The following is a 24,864-nucleotide window of genomic DNA, read 5'->3' as shown; positions in this document are numbered from 1 at the left end:
GGATTTTGAAGACTTATTTCAAAATTTAATATAGGAGGGCTCGCCTTAGAGAAGGGAATTTTTTTAAGGTTATGCATCAATTTTTTTAAGTCTTCACCCCAGCCCACCACTTTCAATGACGAGCATGCTGCTTGATTGTGTCGCAATGGTACTGGAATGAACCTGCTGTACTCTGATTCGTAGGAGCTCTTCATAATGACATAAATTACCATAAAAACCATCTATTGGGACCTTTTAAGTGCAGAACTGATGACACACGGTGGACCTAATTGTTCATGCACATAACCTTAAGGTTTGCCAGGAACCATATTACACTTCATTTCAATTTACTAAAAGAAGGATGCAGTTAAATAAGCAGAACTCTGATGCAATTTCAGGTATTGAAATATAACTGAAGATATGCAAGGAACAAACTTTAGCTAGCTCTCTAAGTTATAGGAATAAATATCTTTCAGAGCCACATCAGGTCTCATTCCCAAATCTTAATCTTAAACTAATATTAAAAAATAATTACAAATTATCCTTTGATTAGACAATGATGATAGAAAGACAAAAACATATCATAGGGTAACGCCAACAGTCAGATTACCGGGCCTATCGAGGTGAAAACCAAGAATGCAACATAATCTTACCTTCAAGACTGCCATTATCATGGTAAGGAGAGCATAGGAACCAATTCCACCAGAATATTCCTAGACAGTTCAAAGAAATATAAAATTAAACAACTTGTAATAACAGAAAGCCTTAAAGAATGGACAGCACTAAAAAGTCTAACATCATTCAATTCTCTGTGCTGCAAAAAGACTTTCAAGGTCAAACATAACGGTGGGCACTTAGCGAATGCATCCTGTACACACATTAAATGGATAAAAATTTATAAAATATGTTGTACTGAATTTCTTATTTTTATAAAGCATTTGAGTTTTAAAACAAAGATACAGCACCGCATAAAGAAACAACATTTTACCAGTAAATTCGTAAAGCTTATAGAATTTAATCTTGTCAGGACACCAAATAAATTTTACAGAGTAAATCTGAAAAGCCAAAAGTAAACATTCATCATCACAACAATAGTAACAAAATGCATACTCTTTATACCAATTTAGTAGGTGAAGCAGAACTACATTCAGGTGAAGCACAACTACAATAAAAATTAAACAAAGCCCAAATTCTGTTACCTAATTGGGCTCTTGGCCCAAAAATATATAGTAGCTATAGTAGCAGGCAAGAGCAGCTGCGTCTCAACTGATGTGGGATATTAACGTCAGCGTAAAGACGATTACAGCTTCAAGGACGAAGGGAAGGTGCAGTTGCTTCCCCTTCGTGGCTTCAAGGATGATGGGGTTGTTTTAATTGAGGAGGAGGTTAGATTAGGTGATTTTAATTGAGATATTTTTCATTTGTTTTCGTTGATTTTAAACTGATTTGAATTGTAACTCGTTCAAGTTACAAAAATTAACCCAAATGGGTTTTAGAGTTAACCCAACCAAACCGAAACTAATAATGAATTTTGAGTTCGGTTATGATCGAGTCCACTTAGATAGTATGTGTGTGTTTCCCTTTTTAACGTCTTAAATTACTACAAGATTTTAAGTGAACCAAAATAAATCTGAGAAAGCTAAATAGGAGGTACCCACACGTTCATTAATTTTACTTAATAGTTTACTCACGTATATATGTTATCATATGTGCTCATTATCATGTTAAGGAGGCATACATCAACTTCATCAAACAAGCCGTGACTGATTTTTACGGCCTTAAATTGTCACTCCCTCCCTCAATAATGAGTGATTCAATTTTCTGTGAGGCCATGTCAACGAGATTTAGAAACAGATATAAACGTCACCTGACGACAGCTTCACTCTTGCAACACATTTTAAATAAATAAATTTTTTTAAAAAAAGCAAAAAGGAAGAGGACAAAAAAAGGAAATAAGGAAGGAATTTCTTGGGAACACAACAGTCGTTTATTATCATCTTCGTCAACCTTGCTTTACTTTTGGCATTTTCTTTCCTTTAGCTTCTCATTAACTTTCATGGTGAAAGCAGCAAAGAATACGTGCTAATCAAGATGCTTGACTTGCCAAAATCTGTTTCTTATCTTCATCTTCTTGCCTATTGCTAATCAGAGACTTTGCAAAGTTCTAACCAAGCTGAAGCGCAGCTCAATTTTCAAGGATAACTTTCTCCAATTTTCGGTACTGTCTTTCTGCATCGAATTTACTTTTGTTTTTTTTTTTAAATTATTTATAGCTTATTACCTTTTTCTTAATTTCAATAGTCATCTATGTACCATGTACAGTTTTGTCTTAAAGCAATGAAATAAAATTTTGATACTTCAGAATAGTTAGCATCCCACATAATTTTTAAAATAATCGTATCCTTATGTAACTTGTAGGGTAATACATGTGTTTATTACTAAAGATTAATACTACATTTATTTTTAACTCTAACATTTACTTGAGCTTTTTGGTTAAGCGGTTTATCTAACGAGTTGAAAATTAAATCAATTAAAGAATTTGAGAGATATAACAAAGATTTTTTTCCATTGTACGGATGGTACTGTTGTTATGTACACTAGCCATGAATTCGTGCTTTCTTTTCTTCAACCATTTAAATGGATTATGGCTGGACAATTTATTCCTTTTTATCCCTTTCTTTTGCATAATATTACTGTGTTGGAATACCAGTAATTGGTAGCCAGGTGATAGCCAGGTGAAGCGGCGAGGACTGAGAATATCTCCTTACGAAAAGGTACGTGACACTGTTCTTATGCATTAACTGGTATTATTATTCTTTAGTTAATTAGAGATGAATCTACAAAATTTTATGTGTTTGATAGTGTTATGGATAATTACAATAAGACATGAAGCTTGAAATAATCCCGTGTTGTCTGGACTTTTATGTGCTGGTAATTGGTAGCCAAGTGAAGTTCTGCAGGGGACTGAGAATATCTCCTTACAGAAGGTATGGGGAACAACTTGTACGCGCTAATTAGTTAATTAAAATAAGAATCAGGAGCTTAATCTGCTGTGTTAAATGATACACATTTATTTTAAGGAGAAGAAAATTAAAAGCTTGAGAAAGAAGAATAGTGTAGAGTAATGTGATGCGGATCGATGAAAGTTTGTATGCATGTATATACAGGCTACAGCTTGTACAATATAATTTGAAAAATATAAAAGGAAGCGTATGTAAATTACTTGTTTATTTTGTACAAAATAAACAATGAATAGAAACAAAATAAACTGGTGTATGCGTTAACCATTGCAATTGGAGCTGAATCCATGGTAGTTCTTTCGGAAATGTAAGAGCACTTATGATTCTGCTCCATTCACATGCCATTTTGGAACATCATGAAAGCTTGATAATATTCATTGTGTATATAATTTAGCTATCTTTTTCTCTTCTTTGCTGCTTTCCTTGCATCATTTACATTCTACTCCATTTTTAATGGCAGATAGGCAGTCATTGTGTTTTTGTTCCTAAAATATATAATAATTCAAGATCGTCATTTCATAGTCGTTCATTTACGAAAGGAAGTAAAAAAACAAAAAAAGTATGCCGAAAATTTTCTATTTTTCTTCAATCTATGTCGCTTTTCTTACTTCATATAAATTCTAATGAGCTCTTAATATCAGATAGGCTGTCAGTGTGGCATTTGCTTTAATTATTATCCACACCACAGGTTGCAATTTTCCACTTGTGCATCTACTGAAACAAGGTATAATTCAAAGTTTCCAATATTCTCAAATAATATATTGTTTATAATTTACTTGCTTGGGTTGCATATATCCTAATGAACTTTTAATATTAACTAGGCTTGAAATGGCAACGGAAATTTTGGGTGGTGCTTTATCCAAAATTGGACAATACTTGGTGGAAGCAACCGTGCACCAAGTTTGTTTCTTATTTCGTTTCAAAAGCAACATTGAAAGCTTAATGAACGAGGATAAAAATTTGAGATTGGCATTAGATCGTGTGCAGCTACAAGTTAATAGAGCCAAAAGAAATGCTGAAGATATCGAGAAAGATGTACAAAAGTGGCTTGACGAAGTGAGCGACATCATAACGGCCGTTCAAAAGGTAGAAGGAGAAATACAAGCAGAGAGGACATGTCTCAGTGGGTTGTGTCCTAATTTGGCTTGGCGATATCGGTTGAGCAGAAAAGCAGAAAAAATGACAAGCAAATTGTTGAATCTAGTAAACAGAGGCAAGTTCGATAGAGTGGGGCACATTCCACCAGGCATTGAGCTCTTTCCATCGAACGATTTTGTACAATTCGAGTCTACAAAATCTACTTTTGATCAGATTATTGAAGCGATGAAAGATAATAAGATCAACATGGTTGGGATTTACGGCATGGGAGGTGTCGGTAAGACAACCATGGCGAAAGAAGTAGCTAAGAAAGTGCTGGAGTTGGGTATTTTTAAAGAAGTTGTGTTTGCTGCTGTATCTCAGAATCCAAATGTCAGAAATATTCAAGGTCAGATAGCAGACTCGTTAGGCTTGAAATTAGACGAGGAGAGTGATGCTGGAAGAGCGAGACGATTGATGAAGAGATTGACAGATGAGAAACAGATCCTCATTATATTGGATGATGTTTGGGCAAGACTCGACCTGAATATGATCGGAGTTCCCTTAGGTGATGGTTGTGGAATTCTTGTAACTACCCGCCGGAAACAAGTATGTCATTCCATGGGGTGTGAGTCCCCAATTCCATTGAATGCTCTTGTGGAAAAAGAAGGTTTGGTTTTTTTTAAAAGAAATGCATGTATAGGTGATGAACTGCCCACCTTAAATGACTTGGCAAAAGAAGTAGCTAGAGAATGCAAGGGTCTGCCTTTAGCAATTGTGACTATAGGAAGTGCTCTGAAAGGAAAGGCTATTGATGAATGGAATGTAGTGTTGAAAAAGATGAAAAATTCGAAATTTGTGAATGTAGAGGATGTGGATGCTGACATCTATGCTCTTCTTAAATTGAGCTACGATTATTTGAAGGGTGACGAAACAAAGTTATGTTTTTTGTTGTGTTCACTATACCCTGAAGATTATGAAATTCCTTTGGGGGATTTGGTCATATATGGAAAGGGGCTAGGTTTGTTTGAAGATGCCAACACAATTGAAGAAGCAAGGAGCCAATTGCGTGTAACGATTAATCACCTCAAGGCTTCTTGTTTATTATTAGATGGTGGCAATGAAGAACTTGTGAAAATGCATGACATAGTTCGGGATGTGGCCTTATGGATAGCATCTAAGGAGAAGAAGTTCTTTAGTAAGGCTGGCTTGGGATTGAAACAGTGGCCAAAAGATAAAGGCCTTGAACAATACGCAGGAATCTCGTTGATGGCCAACGAATTAGAAGTTCTTCCTGTTAGTTTGCCATGTCCAAAGCTTGAAATTTTGTTATTGGATTGTAGTTCTTGGGCTGAAGTGGAAGTTTCAGATCAATTTTTTGTAGAGATGAAAGCCCTAAAAGTTGTTCATTTACGTCGTGGAGTCATGTCGGTAAAGTCACTTCAATTCTTGACAAATCTTCGATCTCTATGCCTACATTATTGCAGATTAAAAGACATATCTTCCATCGGGACACTGAGCAGGCTTGAGATTCTTAGTTTGAGAGGTTGTTTTTTTGATGAATTGGCGAAAGAATTAGGGGAGCTTGGTGAACTGAGACAACTGGATTTACGTGGCTGTAGATTGTTGAGAAGAATTCCTGCCAATGTGATACGGAGTTTATATCAATTAGAAGAATTGTACATTGGTAAGTATAGCTTCCGTACTTGGGACGTTGAAGGGACAGGTGCAGAGACAAGTAATGCTAGCCTCTACGAGCTGAATTCACTATCTCACTTGACCATGCTGTCACTGAGCATACAAGATAAACGCTTTCCAAAGGACTTTACCTTTCCTAAATTGATAAGGTATCACATCAGTGTGTTGCCTAGTGACTCTAGGGGGTTTGATTCTTCGTATTTTAGCGAAACAGGTTCACACGGACACATAGAAATCCGAGGCTCTCAATTAACCTCATTTAATGCATTCAAAGAAGTCTGGCATACTCTACAAACTCTTGAGGTAAGTGATTGCAATGCATTGACATGTCTATTCACAGTGTCCCTTGCTCGAAGCCTGGTGCTACTTGAGATACTCTCTGTTGAGAACTGCAGCTCGATGAAGCACATTGTTGTCGCAGATAACGATATGCCTGTTCGGGAGGGGAGCCATATCGTGCTTCCTAAGCTCACAAAATTAGTTCTTAGTGAACTTCCAAATTTCATGGGCTTCTATGAAGGAAGTTATTATTCAACGTGGCCGTCTCTACAAGAGTTGATGGTATATGAGTGTCGCAACACGAGTCCGTCTTTCACTGTTTTTGAACCACCAGGCAAGGTATGTTTTCACAATTTCTAATTTATTTAAAGTTTATTGTTTTTATTCTTTCAGAATAAAAAGTTTGAAATGTTTTACCATTCAAACTGATAAAGTGGGGGCTATTCTCAAATTATTACATATGTCGATCGGAGTCAAAATTTATAGCATAACCTGGGGACATGCTAAGTATTAATTGACGCCTAAACCCCCACATCTATAAATCTTTACGATGAGTGATAGCGTCACCGCACGTGTGTGTATATAAAATGCGGGCGCCCTCGTTCTTTTTTTTATGTGAACACACTTTTAAGATATAGAGTTTAATAAAATCAATTTTTAAAGTTATTAAATCACACGACTTTATAGTATATTAAAAATTAACTCTATTAACCCTTACGATTTAACAGTATGTCTGCATTAAAAAAAAAAAGAGAGTGCTCATACCTGATAATGATTATATGTATGTTCTTTTTTTATGAGGACACACTTTTAACCCGTGAAGTTTAATGGAGTCAATTTTTAAGCTATTAAACCGAATGACTTTATAATATATTAAAAATTAACTCTTTTAAATTATTTTATATGATATTGAAAATAAATTAATTTTATGTATTTATTTTAATACTATGTTTCTATTTATTATAAAATCTAGTTTAAAATAAATAAGATTGGAAAGTATTAAAATATTTTTTTAAATATTGAAAGTATTTTAAAATGTATATATTGTTACATTTATTTTAATATTATATTTATATTTATTATAAAGCATTGGAGTAAATCTTTATGAGTTAATAAAGAGAAAGGGTAATATAGTTAGAAAGGAATCTTGTTGCCCCTTATTGAAAACTTAAAGATTTAGTGATTCACATGACATTTCTCCAAACCTTGAGGGTATAGATATCTTTTTTCTCAAAATGATAATATCACTCTTTAACTTTTACATATCATCTTAATTTTATAAAAAGCACAAAACAAATTCAATTTTATCATGTAAATTTTATATATTAACATATCATCTTAATTTTATAAAATGCACAATAATTTTTTTTATAACTTCGATAATTTTATATATAGGTTCATGGAGATAATTTCTATGTTTTATTCATTAGCCTTTTTTTTTTCTTTTGAAACTAGTCATGGGCTAATTAAGATTAAATTGAATTATTGTTCCAATATTTATTAATCTAGCAATTTTTCAGAGAAGAATAGAGAATAAGGTTATAAATTATTAATAACCACCGACTTACTTTTGCAAAACGGAAAAATTATTAATAACCAAATAGCAATAGCTTTTAAGAGCGAAAACCAATTTGAGGTCCCTTCATCCTTTGTTTTGTTTTTTTTCTTTTTTCCTGTCGTAGTTGTCTCATATCATAAATCTCATATCTCAATTTCAACACAACAGATTTTAATTTCATGGATTGATTTGTATTCCCAGGATTCGAAGTTTCTGAAGGTAAATAATATTGCTCGGATGCGGCATGGCTTAAAAAATTTGAAGCTTCTAGAAATTGCAGGTTGTTTAACACAAGTGGTATTTCAACTTGAGGGTTTTGAATTTGATGGAGGAGAAGGAGATCATTTCTTATCATTCCCAAGTTTAGAGACTCTTAGGTTCTCTGCTTTACCCGAACTAGAATGTATATGGAAAGGTCCCTCGCATTTTATTAACCTGCAAAATCTATCCATTCTATCAGTGGAGAATTGCCCTAAACTCAGACGTATCTTCTCAACGACTCTTGCTCGACATCTGTCGAAATTGAAAGTTCTAAGAATTAGCTCTTGCTCGGCACTGGATCAAATCATCGTTCAAGATGATGAAGAAGAGGAACAGCATCAGCAAGCGGCGTGCTTCTCAAATCTCTTAGAGATAACTATCGTCGGATGCGACAATTTGAAAAGTCTGTTTCATGTCAATGTAGCTGGAGATCTTCAGCAGCTGAAAAAATTACATATTGCATGGTGTGAAAAGCTGGAGCAAATCATCTTTCAAGATGATGATGAAGAGGAACAGCATCAGCAAGCGGCATGCTTCTCAAATCTCTTAGAGATATCTATCTCCAGATGCAAAAATTTGAAAAGTCTGTTTCATGTCAATGTAGCTCGAGATCTTCAGCAGCTGAAACGATTAGCTATTGCATGGTGTGAAAAGTTGGAGCAAATCTTTGTTGGAGATAATGCTGTCGAAGAGTGCAAAGAAATTGTGCTACCTGGTGTCCAGCAATTGAATCTTCAAGATTTACCAAAACTCGTTCACTTGTGCCCAGTGGGTTGTTACTTGATATTTCCATCATTAACCCATTTGATGGTGACAATTTGCCCAAGAATTGCAGCAAGATTCTCAGTTGACCAAAATGGATCAGTGCATGTCAAATCAGAGGTACTCACATTACCTTTTTTTTTTCCCCGTAACTTTACCACTCAATAATTTTCTTTCCTCGTGTCGGTGTACATGTTATCTTGTTGGTTATGATCATACACTGCACAGATTGGTTGTAAAACCATGCTTAATTTGCTTGCCCACTTATGGATCGAGTTGATAATAGCTTGTCATTGATACTGTTGATTGTGCAGGCACGACAATTAGGTGATGAAACAAACTTTGCCATGGAGATTGATTGCTCGTCAACTGATCAGATACGACAATTGACCTCCAGATAAGCCAGAATGATAGAAGATGAAGCATAGAAATTCTCACCCGTCAATATCAAATGAATAAAAGGAAAAGGAGCAGGTATTATGCTTATGAGTCTCCAGTCCACTCATCACTTCAGCATGTGTTGCCTTGCCGTGCACATATCTATTGAGGCTTTTCTTCTTTTTCATTCTGTGCTCTTAATTGTATGTTAAGTATCCGTACTGTAATCATGAAGACAATTCTTAGGTTCTTTAAACATAAAATGTCATAAACTTTGAAGACACGGATTGTTAATCTCAAAGCCTATGTACATATAAAAGCTATAGAAAACTTGACCTGAATAATATCGACTGTTAAGGTTCTTTTCTGTGCAGTTTATGAAGAACAAATGAACAGTAATAAAACTCCCCATTACCTGTTGCAATGCACATGTATTATGGGAAGAAAAAATGATTGTTTTATTAATTCTTTCAATACACCAATAAGGGAATGAATGAACATACATGAATATAAGCCAAAACAATCGATTGAGCAACACATGAAATAATACATCAAAACTATCGATTAGACGGACACATTGTGCTCTGTAAACTCCTCTGGCTGCTTGTGGTTACTTTTCAAATGTCAAAACTCCCAATTGATTGAATGCATATGAATTTCTCCAACTTATTTGGGCTCCTTCAAGTTCAGATTCATATATATTCAGACATCCCAACAACATGATTGCCACTTGAATGTCGAGACCATGTGGCATTCTTCATTTCCATTCCTCCTGCAAGGATTGATGAAATGACCGAATGCATCAAGAAAAACCACTGTGGCAAACTTGATACAAAAATGGCGCAGACATGCCAAAGCGCAAGCTTGAAAGGGGATTAACTACTCCATGGGCACCCACCAATACATCAGCTAAAACCATTTGCATGACCTCGGTTTTGTCTCCAACATTTCTTTTTACCACTCTTCTCCTTCTTTGAGCCACCTTCTTCATGGCTTTTCGACTCTCCAATTTCTTCCGTCTTCTTCTTACTAGTAGACTTCTCTTTAGAAAAAGCTTTCCTCCTTTTACCACAAGACTGCACACTACCATTTCCACGGGCAAATGACTCTTCTTCATAATCTGACTGCCAATTGCACATAATCTCCCGCTGATCTCCAAAGTGTGTTTTTAATGGCTCCCCTGCTCCAGGAAGTAAGCTGTTAAAAGTTATCTCACCATTAGATCCTCCTTTGCGCTCCAGCAAGACTGGGTCTGGCCTAATTATTGTACCAAGAATGCTTCTGTTTGGCCTAGGCTCAAGATGGTCTTTGGATTTGTCAAGGTTGTAAATGCCATTGCAAAAGCTGATTTAATCTGCAAAAGAGAACAAACATCATGCACACTGCATCAATAGCCAAGAAAACAAAAGGAATTTAGACACAAATTATTCCACAAACCTGGAAATAATTAAAGGAGTTCTTCCCAATGGCATTATCTGGAGCCTATTTTGTCATAAAGATAGCAATACTAATCAATAACAGAAGAATGCAAGAGCCAATGTTCACTGGCAGAACTCCATTAAATAAATTCATGTGCTATTGACAAATCAAACAAGTGACTCACAAAATACTACATATACTCTTTAATCTGTTGATAAATTGTAAAATGAGGTGATGTGCCAAGGATAACAAGATCCCTGTTTGAGAATTCACTACGAGCTTCATAAAAAACCAACCACAATTTCTTTTGGGAACATATCCAACTAAGCACTTAAAGTAAAATGAAAACATCAGAAAAGCAAATATTTTGATTTCATAAAACATCCTCCATTCCTCCTATTGTTTCTCAAGCTGTCCTACAAACAATAAATAACAAATAAATATCTAAAATTAAAAGTAAACCTGTGGATCCTCAATGGCGATGAGAAATGGTCGCCCCTTGTTTGTAAACCTAAAAGAAGAGAACCCATGAAACAAAGACAGTTAGTACCTACCAATCAGAAAATATAATTTTTAACTGAAAAATAAGTGTAGTCGGCATGATTGTCATTCTTTTTACCCTTTGCTACTCTTCTTAAAGAAGGAGCCTGCCCCTTTGCAGGATACACCAACATCGGTGGTTTTCAATTTGCGTCCATAAAAATCAAAGAAGTTCACCTGTTTTTTCACCAAATTAAAAAAAAAAAAAGAAAAAGAAGAGAGGTTAGTACGAAGAGTTCATATATCTCAATTTACAACAATTATGGCTGACAAACAGCATTCCTTAGTCCATTTATTTTAATGTTAAATCATTCTTTTTTAGCATTTGCATGTGCAATGAACATGTCCAACCTCACTAGAGGTGTGATCAAGCTGGCTTAGAAATGTAAGTCACTGCACCTACTGGAAGAACAACATATCCATGCACACAACAGTTTAATCCAAGCACATACCAAAAGGATTCCCAAATTATGTTCTGGAGAAGCTCGACACTTGTAGAGAGACTGCAAATATGCCATATAAGGAACATCATTAACTATCTGAGAAAAAAAAAATGTCCATTATAATGCATAATGCTGGTGAATTAATGAATAGTTCACTTGGAGCGATTATAAGAATTGAAGGCTATTAATATATATATATATTCTTAAGGTCTGGCAACTCTTAAGCAGACTGGATTAATAACCACAGAACACTGTCTGCATCAACTGCCAAATTAGTCCAGTCAAAAGGGAAACAAAAAAATCACGAGACAATAGTCTTTGTTGAAATTTAGGACTGGTATTATTAAAAAATGGCGCGCCCGGCATATGGGCTAAGAGAATGAAGGATTTTGAAGACTTATTTCAAAATTTAATATAGGGAGAAGGGGATTTTTTTAAGGTTATGCATCAATTACTTTAAGTCTTCACCCCAGCCCACCACTTTCACTGACGAGCTCGCTGCTTGATTGTCACAATGGTACTGGAATGAACCTACTATACTCTGATTCGTAGGAGCTCTTCACAATGACATAAATTACCATAAAAACCATGTATTGGGACATTTACAGTGCAGAACTGATGACACACAGTGGACCTAGTTGTTCGTGAACATAACTTTAAGGTTTGCCAGGAACCATATTACACTTCATTTCAATTTACTAAAAGAAGGATGCAGTTAAGTATGCAGAACTCTGATGCAGTTTCAGGTATTGAAATATAACTGAAGAGATGCAAGGAACAAACTTTAGCTAGCTCTCTAAGTTCCAGGAATAAATATCTTTCAGAGCCACATCAGGTCTCATTCCCAAATCTTAATCTTAAACTAATATTAAAAAATAATTACAAATTGTCCTTTGATTAGACAATGATGATAGAAAGACAAAAACATATCATAGGGTAACGCCAACCGTGAGATTACAGGGCCTATCGAGGTGAAAACCAAGAATACAACATAAACTTACCTTCAAGACTGCCATTATCATGGTAAGGAGAGCAAAGGAACCAATTCCACCAGAATATACCTATACAGTTCAAAGAAATATAAATTAAACAACTTGTAATAACAGAAAGCCTTAAAGAATGGACAGCACTATCAAAGTCTAACCTCATTCAATTCTCTCTGCTGCAAAAAGACTTTCAAGATCAAACATAATGGACGTAATGGCGGGCACTCAGCCAATGCATCCTGAGTAAATAGTGCACACATTAAATGGATAAAAATTTATAAAATATGTTGTACTGAATTTCTTATTTTTTATAAAGCGTTTGAGTTTGAAAACAAAGATACAGCAACGCATAAAGAAATAACATTTTACCAGTAAATTCGTAAAGCATATAGAGTTTAATCTTGTCAGGACACGAAATAAATTTTAACAAAATACAGAGTAAATCTGAAAAGCCAAAACTAAACATTCATCATCACAATAATAGTAACAAAATGCATAATCTTTATACCAAATTATTAGGTGAAGCAGAACTACAATCAGGTGAAGCACAACTACAATAAAAAAAAGAGACCAGCAATACAAAACTGATGACAAGATCCCAAAAATGGCCCAAGAAGTAGGATGATGGAGACACCAAGCAAACTCACCAAACAAGTCCAAAAATATCTTGGTACTCAGTGATAACAAAGGAGGCTAATAAGTTAAAAATTCACAAGATTATACAAGTATATCTTCTTTCTCCTTTAATAACTTCAAGATAATCAATTCCGTGCAAACATATAAAATGCCACAGTGATATTCACAATTTCCAACAAAAATTTCGCATTCTACCAAGGATTTCCACACATTTCTCATCTTTTTTCCACATCAACATGCATTTATGAGAGCAAGTAAACTGTAGAACCTAATACAACTAATGGTTATAGCATGCTAAGCCTTATCCGAGAGATGTTCAAAACCCAATGAGTAATGCACAAGTAATATTCAAAGTTGCAAAAAATTTTCTCATCTGAAATTTATTAAAGAATTGCAACCGCTATCAGGTCCCGTAAAAAGATAGGTGAGGAACAAACCTTAATAAACTCAGCTGCTTTTGGTCCATTTTGTGCATCAAAACTGTCATCAAAGTGGAAGAAAATTGATGAATATTCCCGACAACAAAATGGAGTTCATAGCTGATGATAATGTACAATAAATCTATTTTCAGACCAATTTCAGTAATATGATGAATATGAGCCCCTTCACTCATTGAAGACAGCAGTGAGATGTTCTCAACATACAGCACTCTCACTTCCCCAGTCCACAACACCAATATGTAAAAGAAATGAGCAAGATATCAAATCAACACACATGTGACTCACTAAAATGATTTTTCTGTACTATCATGCATAGCTAAATGTAATTAGAAACACCCAGAAACTAAGCAAGAGAAGAAAAAGGAAAAGGTGACGGCACAAACACAGCGCATCAAAAGCGTTGGTTACTAATATCACATTTTGAAGCCTGAACAGGTAACATCTTGATTGATTCTGGTATTCAACATCTCGCTGAAATGTTTCTTATAGATTTTTTTAAAATAATCAATTTAAAATAAAAAATAAAATTAGAAAATCAACTATTTGTATTTGTGTGCGTGCACATTAAATTGTTAATCTGGTATAATTTATGTATTAAGAAGTAAGCTTATGTTCAATCCTCCACCAACAAAACCACGTCTCCAACAAACCCATTAAGTAACAATAACAGTTAAAACCAATATAATTTATAGATGTCGAAAATGGAACAGTGCCCTTTCTTTCCTAATTATCATCATTTGCTTCTTTTTGGTTACAGTTACAAGGAAAAAGAATGTTAATCTCTGTACAAATGCAGAAAAAATAAATTTTATGACTTTATTTTTCTTTTAACAGGAAAAAGTACTTTCAAAGATGAAAAATACAGAAAGAGTCAAAACTAGCAAGCAACGCGACTAAACAAGAAGTTAAAATCAATGAAGACAAACAAGCCAAGTTCTTAGGATAGCCACAAATGACTGACATCGGGATAACCGAAATGATCAGAGACCAATGGAAGGCAGAGAAGATACAGTTCTGATCAAGCAGGAACAATGATAGGATGAGTGGATAACGCACATATCCCTCTATATGAGATGCACATAAATATCTCTACACACTCACTCATTATTAATAAACCCTACTAAGCATGGCAATGGAAAATAGGTCCCACTTGCAGCAATTTCTTAGAGCAGACTAAAACATTCTTGCCATAACTTGAATTACAGAAACCAACTTCAACCGTTCAACTGTAGACCACCAAACCTTAAATCTCCAACAAGACCCCAGCATGCTCAAATTAAGATGTCAACAAAGGCAAAATCACACACATGAAATTTGCAATGTAGGCTTTAGATGCAGCTGGTGCGTAAGGTAAGAAATAAACCTTATATCAAATGAAACACCACTTTTTTTCTCGAAAAATTTAACAATCGGCACACGAGCCTTCGCGATCACCTAAAAAGAGGATAGATCAATTCATTAAAAATTATTCTATTAATAAATAAAAAAACCAAAACAAGGTAATTGTTAAGGGAATTCCACCTGTATCTTTTTGGCAATGCCCCGTTGCAATAATGCCCTAGAAAGAGCTTGCAAACCAGTTGCTGGGTTATGGATACCAGATTCCATAATCACAACCTAGAACCAAAGCTTTCAGCGAAAGCCTTAATTAAGATAATAATTAATTAAACTGATCAACGCCAGTACTAGACAACATAGATTCTTATGTTTCACATTACAATAGAGGAAGAAAATGATAAATCACTGAAAAAAGTTCCTAAAATCACAAAGAGGAGATGCAGAAAAATCATCATACTTACATCGATATCACTGGTTGGAAGATAAAGCCCAGTTCTGAAGGTCCCAAAAACTTTAGGCTATAAAGCAACATTAGTAAGACAACCATGCCTACCACAAAATCAGAGAAAGCACAGACAAAAAGAAAGAGATAGCATCTTATCATACCTTGCACTTGGGCCATGTATACTTAAAAAGATCAAGCACAGCTTCTCCTGCAGTGGTGCGAACCTCTCGTTCCTCTGAAGTTGGAGATAGAAAATCACAGAAGTCCACTATCTCTGCAATTTACAAACAGATACAAATCATTATAATATACAGAATTTTTATAAAAACACAACAATAGATTCATAAAAACTTGTTGAAAATATTAAAGAAATTAACCTTCATTGCATAAACGTATTTTCAACTAATCAAGCACAACCGTAAATTCCAAACAGTTCAATTTTTTGAAACATTTAAACAAAAACAAACAAAGCAAGTAAGCCCAGTTGCAAGTATTCACAAATTAAGCTGTTAATCTCGCAATTCAAATCAAATTTATCACCTTTATGCATCTGAAGCGTAGGACTTTTAAACCTACTATTCCCTTTAAACCATCTGCTATTAGGTTCTACAGGTCTATTTGTACCAGTAGTTGTGAGTAATTGCAATTTCGAGTTAAACGTTAATTCATTATAATAATGCCTTTTCTTTTTGGTCCTCGTCTGTTGTTGAGCTTGTGAATCTGTACCGTATTACTTATTTAAAAGAATTCTTTGCTATAATTAGTGGAATAAAAAGGGTAATATTTATGTTCTTTTATTGTTAATTGTAAATATAACAAGTCACCAGCATTTTATGCCTTGAAGATCTTTCTAAAGCTTGTTTGTTCTTTTCTCGAATGATTCTTCGAAAAGAATAACTACTGAGGCTAGTGGGTCAAATGACGAGGATGAGGGTGAGGACACGACTTCTAATCGAACTCCTAGTGAAAATAGAGCAAGGAGCACTAGTAGCGGGGAAAACTCAATATAAGAGGCTCAACTAGCCAAAAAGAGAAAATTCAGTGGTGTCATGTCGAATCTTACTCCACAGACGAATTAAGTATAGTACTAAGGAAAGTGTTCTAGATAGACTTCGGGAGGCTTATGATATACCTAAAGACATATATCTTAAGGTGTCAAGTCTGAAAGATACACATAATCATCCTCTTAGAGGATATGTAACGTTGTACTTATAATATTTTAATATGGGTGTTAAGCTTGCCCTGCAATCCTAATTAATTCGAATACTGGGTAGGGTGAATTTGGCTCCTAGTCAATTAAACCCGAAAGGATAGAGAGTGTTCTCTAGTCTATTCATTTTATGGAGTAAGTGCGAGCAAGGAGAGCCTAGTGTTGATGAAATTAAGCATTTGTACCAAATAAGGAGTAGCCCCAAGGACTGTCACCAATATTATTTTATGACGAGCACCAAAACAAGGAGGATCACAACCAACATCCCCACCTCGAGTGATGACTGAAAAAATAAATTTCTTTTGTTGGAGATAACTAGGGTCAAGTAGCTCCTATTGATGGTAAGAATATTCATATTCATATTCATTCCCTCTTTTGCACTCTAGGTTTGTGTATTGCTCGTATTATCTCGTGCTCATCCTTTTTTGTCTTGCTCCTCACATACCCCCTTACTTTGACAAATTTCTTGTAGTCATTAATAGCGGATTGGGTTAGATTTTTGCAAACATGATCCAACCCAACCTTTTTCCAACCTTACCTCACAGTAGGATGGTAGTAATCGTTGATAGATAGGTTTCTACTGTATTCACCACTAATAGACGGGTGATCAACACTCGACATCAATAAATGAGCATCTACCGCTAGTGGATGCCTGCAAAGTAATACCGCAAAAAATGCTCCTTTTGGCTTCAAAAGAGAGAAAAAAAATTGATTACATTATATGTATAAATTATTCAAAATATTGGACATGACTGTAAAATTCGTAAATCTTTAAACAAAGCCCAAATTCTGTTACCTAATTGGGCTCTTGGTCCAAAAATATATAGTAGCTATAGTAGCAGGCAAGAGCAGCTGCGTCTCACCTGATGTGGGATATTAACGTCAGCGTAAAGACGATTACAGCTTCAAGGACGAAGGGAAGGTGCAGTTGCTTCCCCTTCGTGGCTTCAAGGACGATTGTAGGTTGTTTTAATTGAGGAGGAGGTTGGATTAGGTGATTTTAATTGAGATATTTTTCATTTGTTTTCGTTGATTTTAAACTGATTTGAATTGTAACTCGTTCAAGTTACGAAAATTAACCCAAATGGGTTTTAGAGTTAACCCAACCAAACCGAAACTAATAATGAATTTTGAGTTCGGTTATGTTAGAGTCCACTTAATATGCGTGAGTGTTTCCTTTTTGCTACAAGATTTTAAGTAAACCACAATGAATCTGTGAAAGCTAAATAAGAGGTACCCACACGTTCATTAATTTTACTTAATAGTTTACTCACGTATATATGTTATCATATGTGCTCATTATCATGTTAAGGAGGCATACATCAACTTCATCAAACAATCTGTGACTGATTTTTACGGCCTTAAATTGTCACTCCCTCAATGAGTGATTCAATTTTTTGTGAGGCCATGTCAAGGAGATTTAATTTAGAAACATATATAAACGTCACCTGACAGCTTCACTCTTGCAACACAATTTTAATAAATAATTTTAAAAAAAAAAGTAAAAAGGAAAAGGGAAAAATAAGAAAATGCCAAAAGTAAAGCAAGGTTGATGAAGATGATAATAAAGTAAATCAACTTCATCAAACAATCTGTGACTGATTTTTACGGCCTTAAATTGTCACTCCCTCAATGAGTGATTCAATTTTTTGTGAGGCCACGTCAAGGAGATTTAATTTAGAAACAGATATAAACGTCACCTGACAGCCTCACTCTTGCAACACAATTTTAATAAATAATTTTTTTTAAAAAAAAAGTAAAAAGGCAAAGGGAAAAATAAGGAAATAAGGAAGGAATTTCTTGGGAACACAACATTCCTTTATTATCATCTTCATCAACCTTGCTTTACTTTTGGCATTTTTTTTTCCTTTAGCTTCTCATTAACTTTCATGGTGAAAGCAGCAAAGAATACGTGCATCTGTCACCTTGGAATAAAATGTTTTTATTTAACTCATCAAGATGCTTGACTTGCCAAATTCTGTTTTTTATCTTCATCTTCTTGCCTATTGCTAATCAGAGACTTTGCAAAGTTCTAATCAAGCTGAAGCGCAGCTCAATTTTCAAGGACAACTTTCTCCAATTTTCGGTATTGTCTTTTGGCATCGAATTTACTTTTGGTTTTGTATAATTATTTATAGCTTATTACCTTTTTCTTAATTTCTATAGTCATCTACGTACCACGTACAGTTTTGTCTTAAAGTAATGAAATAAACTTTTGAATCGACAAGGACTGAGAAAAAAAGATTTTTTCCATTGTACGGATACAGCTGTTGTTATGTACACTAGCCATGAATTCGTGCTTTCTTTTCTGCAACCATTTAAATGGATTATGATTGGACAATTTATTCCTTTTTATCCCTACTTTATTTTCATTTCGTTTTTTCTCTTTTTTTTCCTTCATTTATTAATTTTTTTTTTTTGTGCTCCCTTTCTTTTGCATAATATTACTGTTTTGGAATACCGGTAATTGGTAGCCAGGTGAAGCGGCAAGGACTGAGAATATCTCCTTACGAAAGGTACGTGACACTGTTCTTATGGATTAACTAGTATTATTATTCTTTAGTCAATTAGAGATGAATCTACAATTTTTTATGTGTTTTATAGTGTTATGCATGGATACTTACAATAAGACATGAAGCTTAATTTGGGATATAACATGTGATTCCTTTAGGCAATAAGAGAAAATTTATGATTCTACTCTCTTCACTTGCATTTACAACTTCATTTCATAGAAAGCTTGATAATATTAACTGATTGTGTAAAGCGTTAATGGCCTAATATAATTTATAATTCCATTCTTTGTCACTTGTTAGTGTCTAGCTAGCTACCCGCAAGATTAATTGACTGATTAATTTCGATTTACCCTCCAATAAACTGATTATCTTCAACATATATTCTAAGCTATTATCTACCTCGGCTCACTCTTGATTACTCTTCCCAAGGATAATGCCATAAAGGTGCAGCTTTCATCTTGGAACAAAATGTTTTTATTTAACTCATCAAGAAGCTTGACTAAGCCAAATTCTACTTTCTCTTCATCTTCGTGCTTATTGCTTACCAGAGAGCTAGCCAATTCGGGTATGAGCATTAACTAATTAATATCGTATATTTACATTTGTTTATTTATTTATGCCTTATTACCCATTCATTAATTGACTAGTATATATAGTCATCTACATTGCACAATTTTTCACGAAGACAAATAAAAATTTTCTCTCTTCAGAATAGTTGGGATCCGCATAATTTTTAAATAATACATATCGTTTCCACATTTCCACGTGTAGTGGCTTAGCTACTAATAATAGTTCTAATATTTGATTTACCTTTTCGATCGGTCAAGTGGTTTATCCAACAACTTAAGAATAGTCAAATTTACAATTTACTAAGATTTTATCTTTTAATTCCAATGCTAGCGTAATTAATTAAATTTTTCGGTTAAGATGTTTACGTAAGACGTTGGAGAATAATAGAAAACTCGAGAGATGCAACAAAAACTTGGATGATTGTCACTGATACAACTGTTTCATAGACTGCTATGAATTCTTACTCTCAATTTTTAACCATTTAATGGTTTACAGATGGACAAATGACATCCACTGTTCCCTTGCATTTGCAGGATACTACTGAGTTTGAAGTAATCCCGTGTTGTTTGGATTTTTATGTGCTGGTAATTGGTAACCAAGTGAAGTTCTGCAGGGGACTGAGAATATCTCCTTACAGAAGGTATGGGGAACTACTTGTACGCGCTAATTAGTTAATTAAAATAAGAGTCAGGAGCTTAATCTGATGTGTTAAATGATACACATATTTATTTCAAGGAGAAGAAAATTAAAAGCTTGAGAACAAAGAATAGTGTTGAGTAATATGATGCGGATCGATGAAAGTTTGTATACACATATATACTTTAAAAAAAAACATTGAATAGAAACAAAATAAACTGGTTTATGCTTTAACTATTGCAACTGGAGCTGAATCCATGGTAGTTCTTTCCGAAATGTAAGAACACTTATGAATCTGCTCCATTCACATGCCATTTTGGAACATCATGAAAGCTTGATAATATGCATTGTGTATGTAATTTAGCTTATCTTTTTCTCTTCTTTGCTGCTTTTCTTGCATCATTTACATTCTACTTCATTTTTAATGGCAGATAGGCGGTCAGTGTGTTTTTGTTCCTAAAATATTAATTCAAGATCGTCATTTCGTAGTCTTTCACTTACAAAAGGAAGGGGAAAAAAAAAGTATGCCGAAACTTTTCTCTTTTTCTTCAATCTATGTCACTTTTCTGACTTCATATAAATTCTAATGAACTCTTAATATAGGCTGTGGGTGTGGCATTTGCTTTAATTATTATCCACACCACAGGTTGCAATTTTCCACTTGTGCATCTACTGAAACAAGGTATAATTCAAAGTTTCCAACATTCTCAAATCCTATAATTTTTATAATTAACTTGCTTGGGTTGCATTTATCCTAATGAACTTTTAATATTAACTAGGCTTGAAATGGCAACGGAAATTTCGAATGGTGCTTTATCCAAAATTGGAGAATACTTGGTGGAAGCAACCATACACCAAGTCGGTTACTTATTTCGTTTCAAAAGCAACGTTGAAAGTTTAATGAACGAGGATAAAAATTTGAGATTGGCATTAGATCGTGTGCAGCTAGAAGTTACAATAGCCGAAAGAAATGCTGAAGATATCGAGAAAGATGTACAAAAGTGGCTTGACGAAGTGCGCGACATCATAACGGCCGTTCAAAAGGTAGAAGAAGAAATACAAGCAAATAGGACATGTCTCAGTGGGTTGTGTCCTAATTTGGCTTGGCGATATCGATTGAGTAGAAAAGCAGAAAAAATGACAGGCAAATTGTTGAATCTAGTAAACAGAGGCAAGTTCGACAGAGTGGGGCACATTCCACCAGGCATTGAATTCTTTTCATCGACAGATTTTGTACAATTCGAGTCTACAAAATCTACTTTTGCTAAGATTATTGAAGCGATGAAAGATGATAAGATCAACATGGTTGGGCTTTACGGCATGGGAGGTGTCGGTAAGACAACCATGGCGAAAGAAGTAGCTAAGAAAGTGCTGGAATTGGATATTTTTGAAGAGGTTGTGTTTGCTGCTGTATCTCAGAATCCAAATGTCAGAAATATACAAGGTCAGATGGCAGACTCATTAGGCTTGAAATTAGACGAGGAGAGTGACGCTGGAAGAGCAGGACGATTGATGAAGAGATTGAAAGGTAAGAAACAGATCCTCATTATATTGGATGATGTTTGGGAAAAACTCGTGCTGGAAAAGATCGGAGTTCCCTTTGGTGATGGTTGTAAAATTCTTGTAACTACCCGCCGGAAACAAGTATGTCATTCCATGGGGTGTGAGTCGCAAATTCCATTGAATGCTCTGGTGGAAGAAGAAGGTTTGGATTTGTTTAAAAGAAATGCATGTATAGGTGATGAATTGCCGACGTTAAATGACTTGGCAAAAGAAGTAGCTAGAGAATGCAAGGGTCTGCCTTTAGCAATTGTGACTATAGGAAGTGCTCTGAAAGGAAAGGCTATTGATGAATGGAATGTAGTGTTGAAAACAATGAAAAATTCGAAATTTGTGAATGTAGAGGATGTGGATGCTGACATCTATGCTCTTCTTAAATTGAGCTACGATTATTTGAAGGATGAGAAAACAAAATTATTATTTTTGTTGTGTTCACTATACCCTGAAGATTATGAAATTCCTTTGGGGAATTTGGTCATATATGGAAAGGGGCTAGGTTTGTTCGAAGATGCCAACACAATTGAAGAAGCAAGGAGCCAATTGCGTGTAACGATTAATCACCTCAAGGCTTCTTGTTTATTATTAGATGGTGGCAATGAAGAACTTGTGAAAATGCATGACATAGTTCGGGATGTGGCCGTATGGATAGCATCTGAGGAGAAGAAGTTCTTTAGTAAGGCTGGCTTGGGATTGAAACAATGGCCAAAAGATAAAGGCCTTGAACAATACGCAGGAATCTCGTTGATGGCCAACGAATTAGAAGTTCTTCCTGTTAGTTTGGCATATCCAAAGCTTGAAACTTTGTTATTGGATTGTAAATTTATGGGTGGAGTGGAAGTTTCAGATCAATTTTTTGTAGAGATGAAAGCCCTAAAAGTTGTTCATTTACGTCGTGGTGTCATGTCGGTAAAGTCACTTCAATTCTTGACAAATCTTCGATCTCTATGCCTAGATGATTGCAGATTAAAAGACATATCTTCCATCGGGACACTGAGCAGGCTTGAGATTCTTAGTTTGAGATATTGTTTTATTGATGAATTGGCAAAAGAATTAGGGGAGCTTGGTGAGCTGAGACAGCTGGATTTACGTGACTGTAGATGGTTGAGAGGAATTCCTGCCAATTTGATACGGAGTTTATCTCAATTAGAAGAATTGTACATTGGTGATGATAGCTTCCGTACTTGGAACGTTGAAGGGACAGGTGCAGAGATAAGTAAAGCTAGCCTCTACGAGCTGAATTCACTATCTCACTTGACCATGCTGTCACTGAGAATAGAAGATAAATGCATTCCAAAGGACTTTACCTTTCCTAAATTGATAAGGTATCACATCAGTGTGTTGCCTAGTGACTATGGCATGGATGATTCTCCATATTTTCCCTCGCATTTTAGCGAAACAGGTTCACAAGGACACATAGAAATCCGAGGCTCTCGATTAACCTCATTTAATGCATTCAAAGAAGTCTGTCATACTCTACAAACTCTAGAGGTGAGTGATTGCAATGCGTTGACGTGTCTATTCACAGTGTCCCTTGCTCGAAGCCTGATGCAACTTGAGATACTCTCTGTTGGGAACTGCAGCTTGATGAAGCACATTGTTGTCGCAGATAACAATATGCCTGTTCGGGAGGGAAGCCATATCGTGCTTCCTAAGCTCACAAAATTAGCTCTTAGTGTACTTCCAAATTTCATGGGCTTCTATGAAGGAAGTTATTATTCAACGTGGCCGTCTCTACAGGAGTTGACGATACAAGAGTGTCGCAACACGAGTCCGTCTTTCACTGTTTTTGAAGCACCAGGCAAGGTATGTTTTCACAATTTCTAATTTATTTAAAATTTATTGTTTTCATTCTTTCAGAATAAAAAGTTTGTAACGTTTTACCATTCAAATTGATAAATTGGGGGCTATTCTCAAATTATTACATATGACGATTGGTGTCAAAATTTATAGCATAACCTGGGGACATGCCAAGTATTAATTGACGCCTAAACCCCCACATCTATAAATCTTTACAATGAGTGATAGCGTCACCGCATGTGTGTATATAAAATGCGGGCGCCCTCGTTCTTTTTTTATGTGAACGCACTTTTAAGATATAGAGTTTAATATAATTGGTGTTTAAAGTTATTAAATCACACAGCTTTATAGTGTATTGAAAATTAATTCTATTAAGTTGTACGATTTAACAGTATGTCTGCATTAAAACAAATGAGAGTGCTCACACCTGAGAATGCTTATATATGTATTCTTTTTTCATGAGGACACACTTTTAACCTGTGGAGTTTAATATAGTCAATTTTAAGCTATTAAACCAAATGACTTTATAATATATTGAAAATTAATTCTCTTAAGCCGCACGGTTTAACAGTATGTCTGCATTAAAAAAAAAAGTGCTCAAACCTGAGAATGATTAGAGATATATATAAGTGTGTGTGTGTGTACACATATACATATACATATACATATACACCTATAAATATCCTTAGTAAATAATTCTAAAATTATAAAAATCTTTGAGTTGTCGATACTTAATTTATTTTTCATATGTTTTAAACTATATATATACTCTTCTTGTATGTCAAACCTTTTAAATAAATGATAAAGAAAAGGAGATCTACGCCCTTAAGGTTTAAGGAAATGATTATGTAAACCTTCAAATTTATTTTTTATATGTTTTAAACAATATATATACTCTTCTTATATGTCAAACCTTTTAAATAAATGATAAAGAAAAGGAGACCTACACCCTTAAGGTTTAAGGAAATGATTACGTAAACCTTTAAATTTTTAATAAAAGACACAAAGACTCCCTTTTGAGTATAATATCGGTGTATATATTAACTGAACGAACTAATTTTAAATTTTTTAAATAAATACAAATATAATTTAAATGTTTAATTAGTCTACTAGACTAACAATATTGGAATAATTTTTAATATATAAAATAATTTTAAAAATGTAAGTTATTATATTTATTTTAATTATATATTTGTATTTATTATAAAATTTTAAATAAAATCTTTAAGTTAAATAGATTTTACAATTAATAAAATATATCTCATGTATTGATAATATTTAAATTATTTTATATGATATTGAAAATAAATTAATTTTGT

General features: G+C 34.5%; 3 protein-coding genes across 9 annotated transcripts; 2 read left to right on the top strand and 1 right to left on the bottom strand.

The window, feature by feature from the left end:
* The first annotated feature begins 1,926 nt into the window (after positions 1-1,926).
* LOC112095899 (disease resistance protein At4g27190-like) lies at positions 1,927-9,373 on the top strand. 7 transcript variants are annotated; one of them, XM_024178591.1, is made up of 7 exons: positions 1,927-2,197; positions 2,690-2,753; positions 2,922-2,966; positions 3,645-3,723; positions 3,821-6,392; positions 7,813-8,754; positions 8,949-9,373. In XM_024178591.1, the coding sequence occupies exons 5-7, from the start codon at positions 3,828-3,830 to the stop codon at positions 9,033-9,035; spliced, it is 3,594 nt and encodes a 1,197-aa protein (XP_024034359.1). In that variant the 5' UTR covers positions 1,927-2,197; positions 2,690-2,753; positions 2,922-2,966; positions 3,645-3,723; positions 3,821-3,827; the 3' UTR covers positions 9,036-9,373. The 7 variants fall into 7 exon arrangements, with proteins under 7 accessions (XP_024034359.1, XP_024034358.1, XP_024034357.1 ...); XM_024178590.1 differs by having other exon boundaries at positions 3,641-3,723; XM_024178589.1 differs by lacking the exon at positions 2,922-2,966.
* A 54-nt stretch (positions 9,374-9,427) lies between these two features.
* On the bottom strand, positions 9,428-17,090 carry LOC18053848 (non-canonical poly(A) RNA polymerase PAPD5). The gene is given in 16 exon segments (XM_024177799.1): positions 9,428-10,303; positions 10,306-10,366; positions 10,450-10,494; positions 10,894-10,942; positions 11,051-11,148; positions 11,424-11,474; positions 12,416-12,475; positions 12,559-12,639; positions 13,474-13,516; positions 14,840-14,910; positions 14,998-15,093; positions 15,276-15,332; positions 15,421-15,533; positions 15,800-15,979; positions 16,392-16,420; positions 17,008-17,090. Coding segments are annotated over 16 exon segments (1,503 nt in total). The 3' UTR covers positions 9,428-9,917.
* A 3,998-nt stretch (positions 17,091-21,088) lies between these two features.
* Positions 21,089-23,976, top strand: LOC18053847 (disease resistance protein At4g27190). The gene is made up of 2 exons (XM_006451820.2): positions 21,089-23,551; positions 23,938-23,976. Exons 1-2 carry the CDS (start codon positions 21,089-21,091, stop codon positions 23,974-23,976), a joined length of 2,502 nt encoding a protein of 833 aa, XP_006451883.2.
* The last annotated feature ends 888 nt before the right edge of the window (positions 23,977-24,864 follow it).

The sequence above is a fragment of the Citrus clementina genome, unplaced genomic scaffold, assembly GCF_000493195.1.
Source record: "Citrus clementina cultivar Clemenules unplaced genomic scaffold, Citrus_clementina_v1.0 scaffold_1, whole genome shotgun sequence".
Lineage (NCBI taxonomy): Eukaryota > Viridiplantae > Streptophyta > Magnoliopsida > Sapindales > Rutaceae > Citrus > Citrus x clementina.
This window is presented reverse-complemented; position numbering and strand designations above follow the sequence as displayed.

What these genes read in the sequence shown, in the direction of transcription:
- LOC112095899 (XM_024178589.1), top strand. Translation starts at nt 3,828, where the DNA reads ATGGCAACGGAAATTTTGGGTGGTGCTTTATCCAAAATTGGACAATAC. An exon ending in TTTTTGAACCACCAGGCAAG is followed by an intron (nt 6,393 to 7,812) that starts GTATGTTTTCAC and finishes TTGTATTCCCAG; the next exon opens with GATTCGAAGTTTCTGAAGGT. An exon ending in CAGTGCATGTCAAATCAGAG is followed by an intron (nt 8,755 to 8,948) that starts GTACTCACATTA and finishes TTGATTGTGCAG; the next exon opens with GCACGACAATTAGGTGATGA.
- LOC18053847 (XM_006451820.2), top strand. Translation starts at nt 21,089, where the DNA reads ATGAACGAGGATAAAAATTTGAGATTGGCATTAGATCGTGTGCAGCTA. An exon ending in TTTTTGAAGCACCAGGCAAG is followed by an intron (nt 23,552 to 23,937) that starts GTATGTTTTCAC and finishes ACGATTTAACAG; the next exon opens with TATGTCTGCATTAAAACAAA.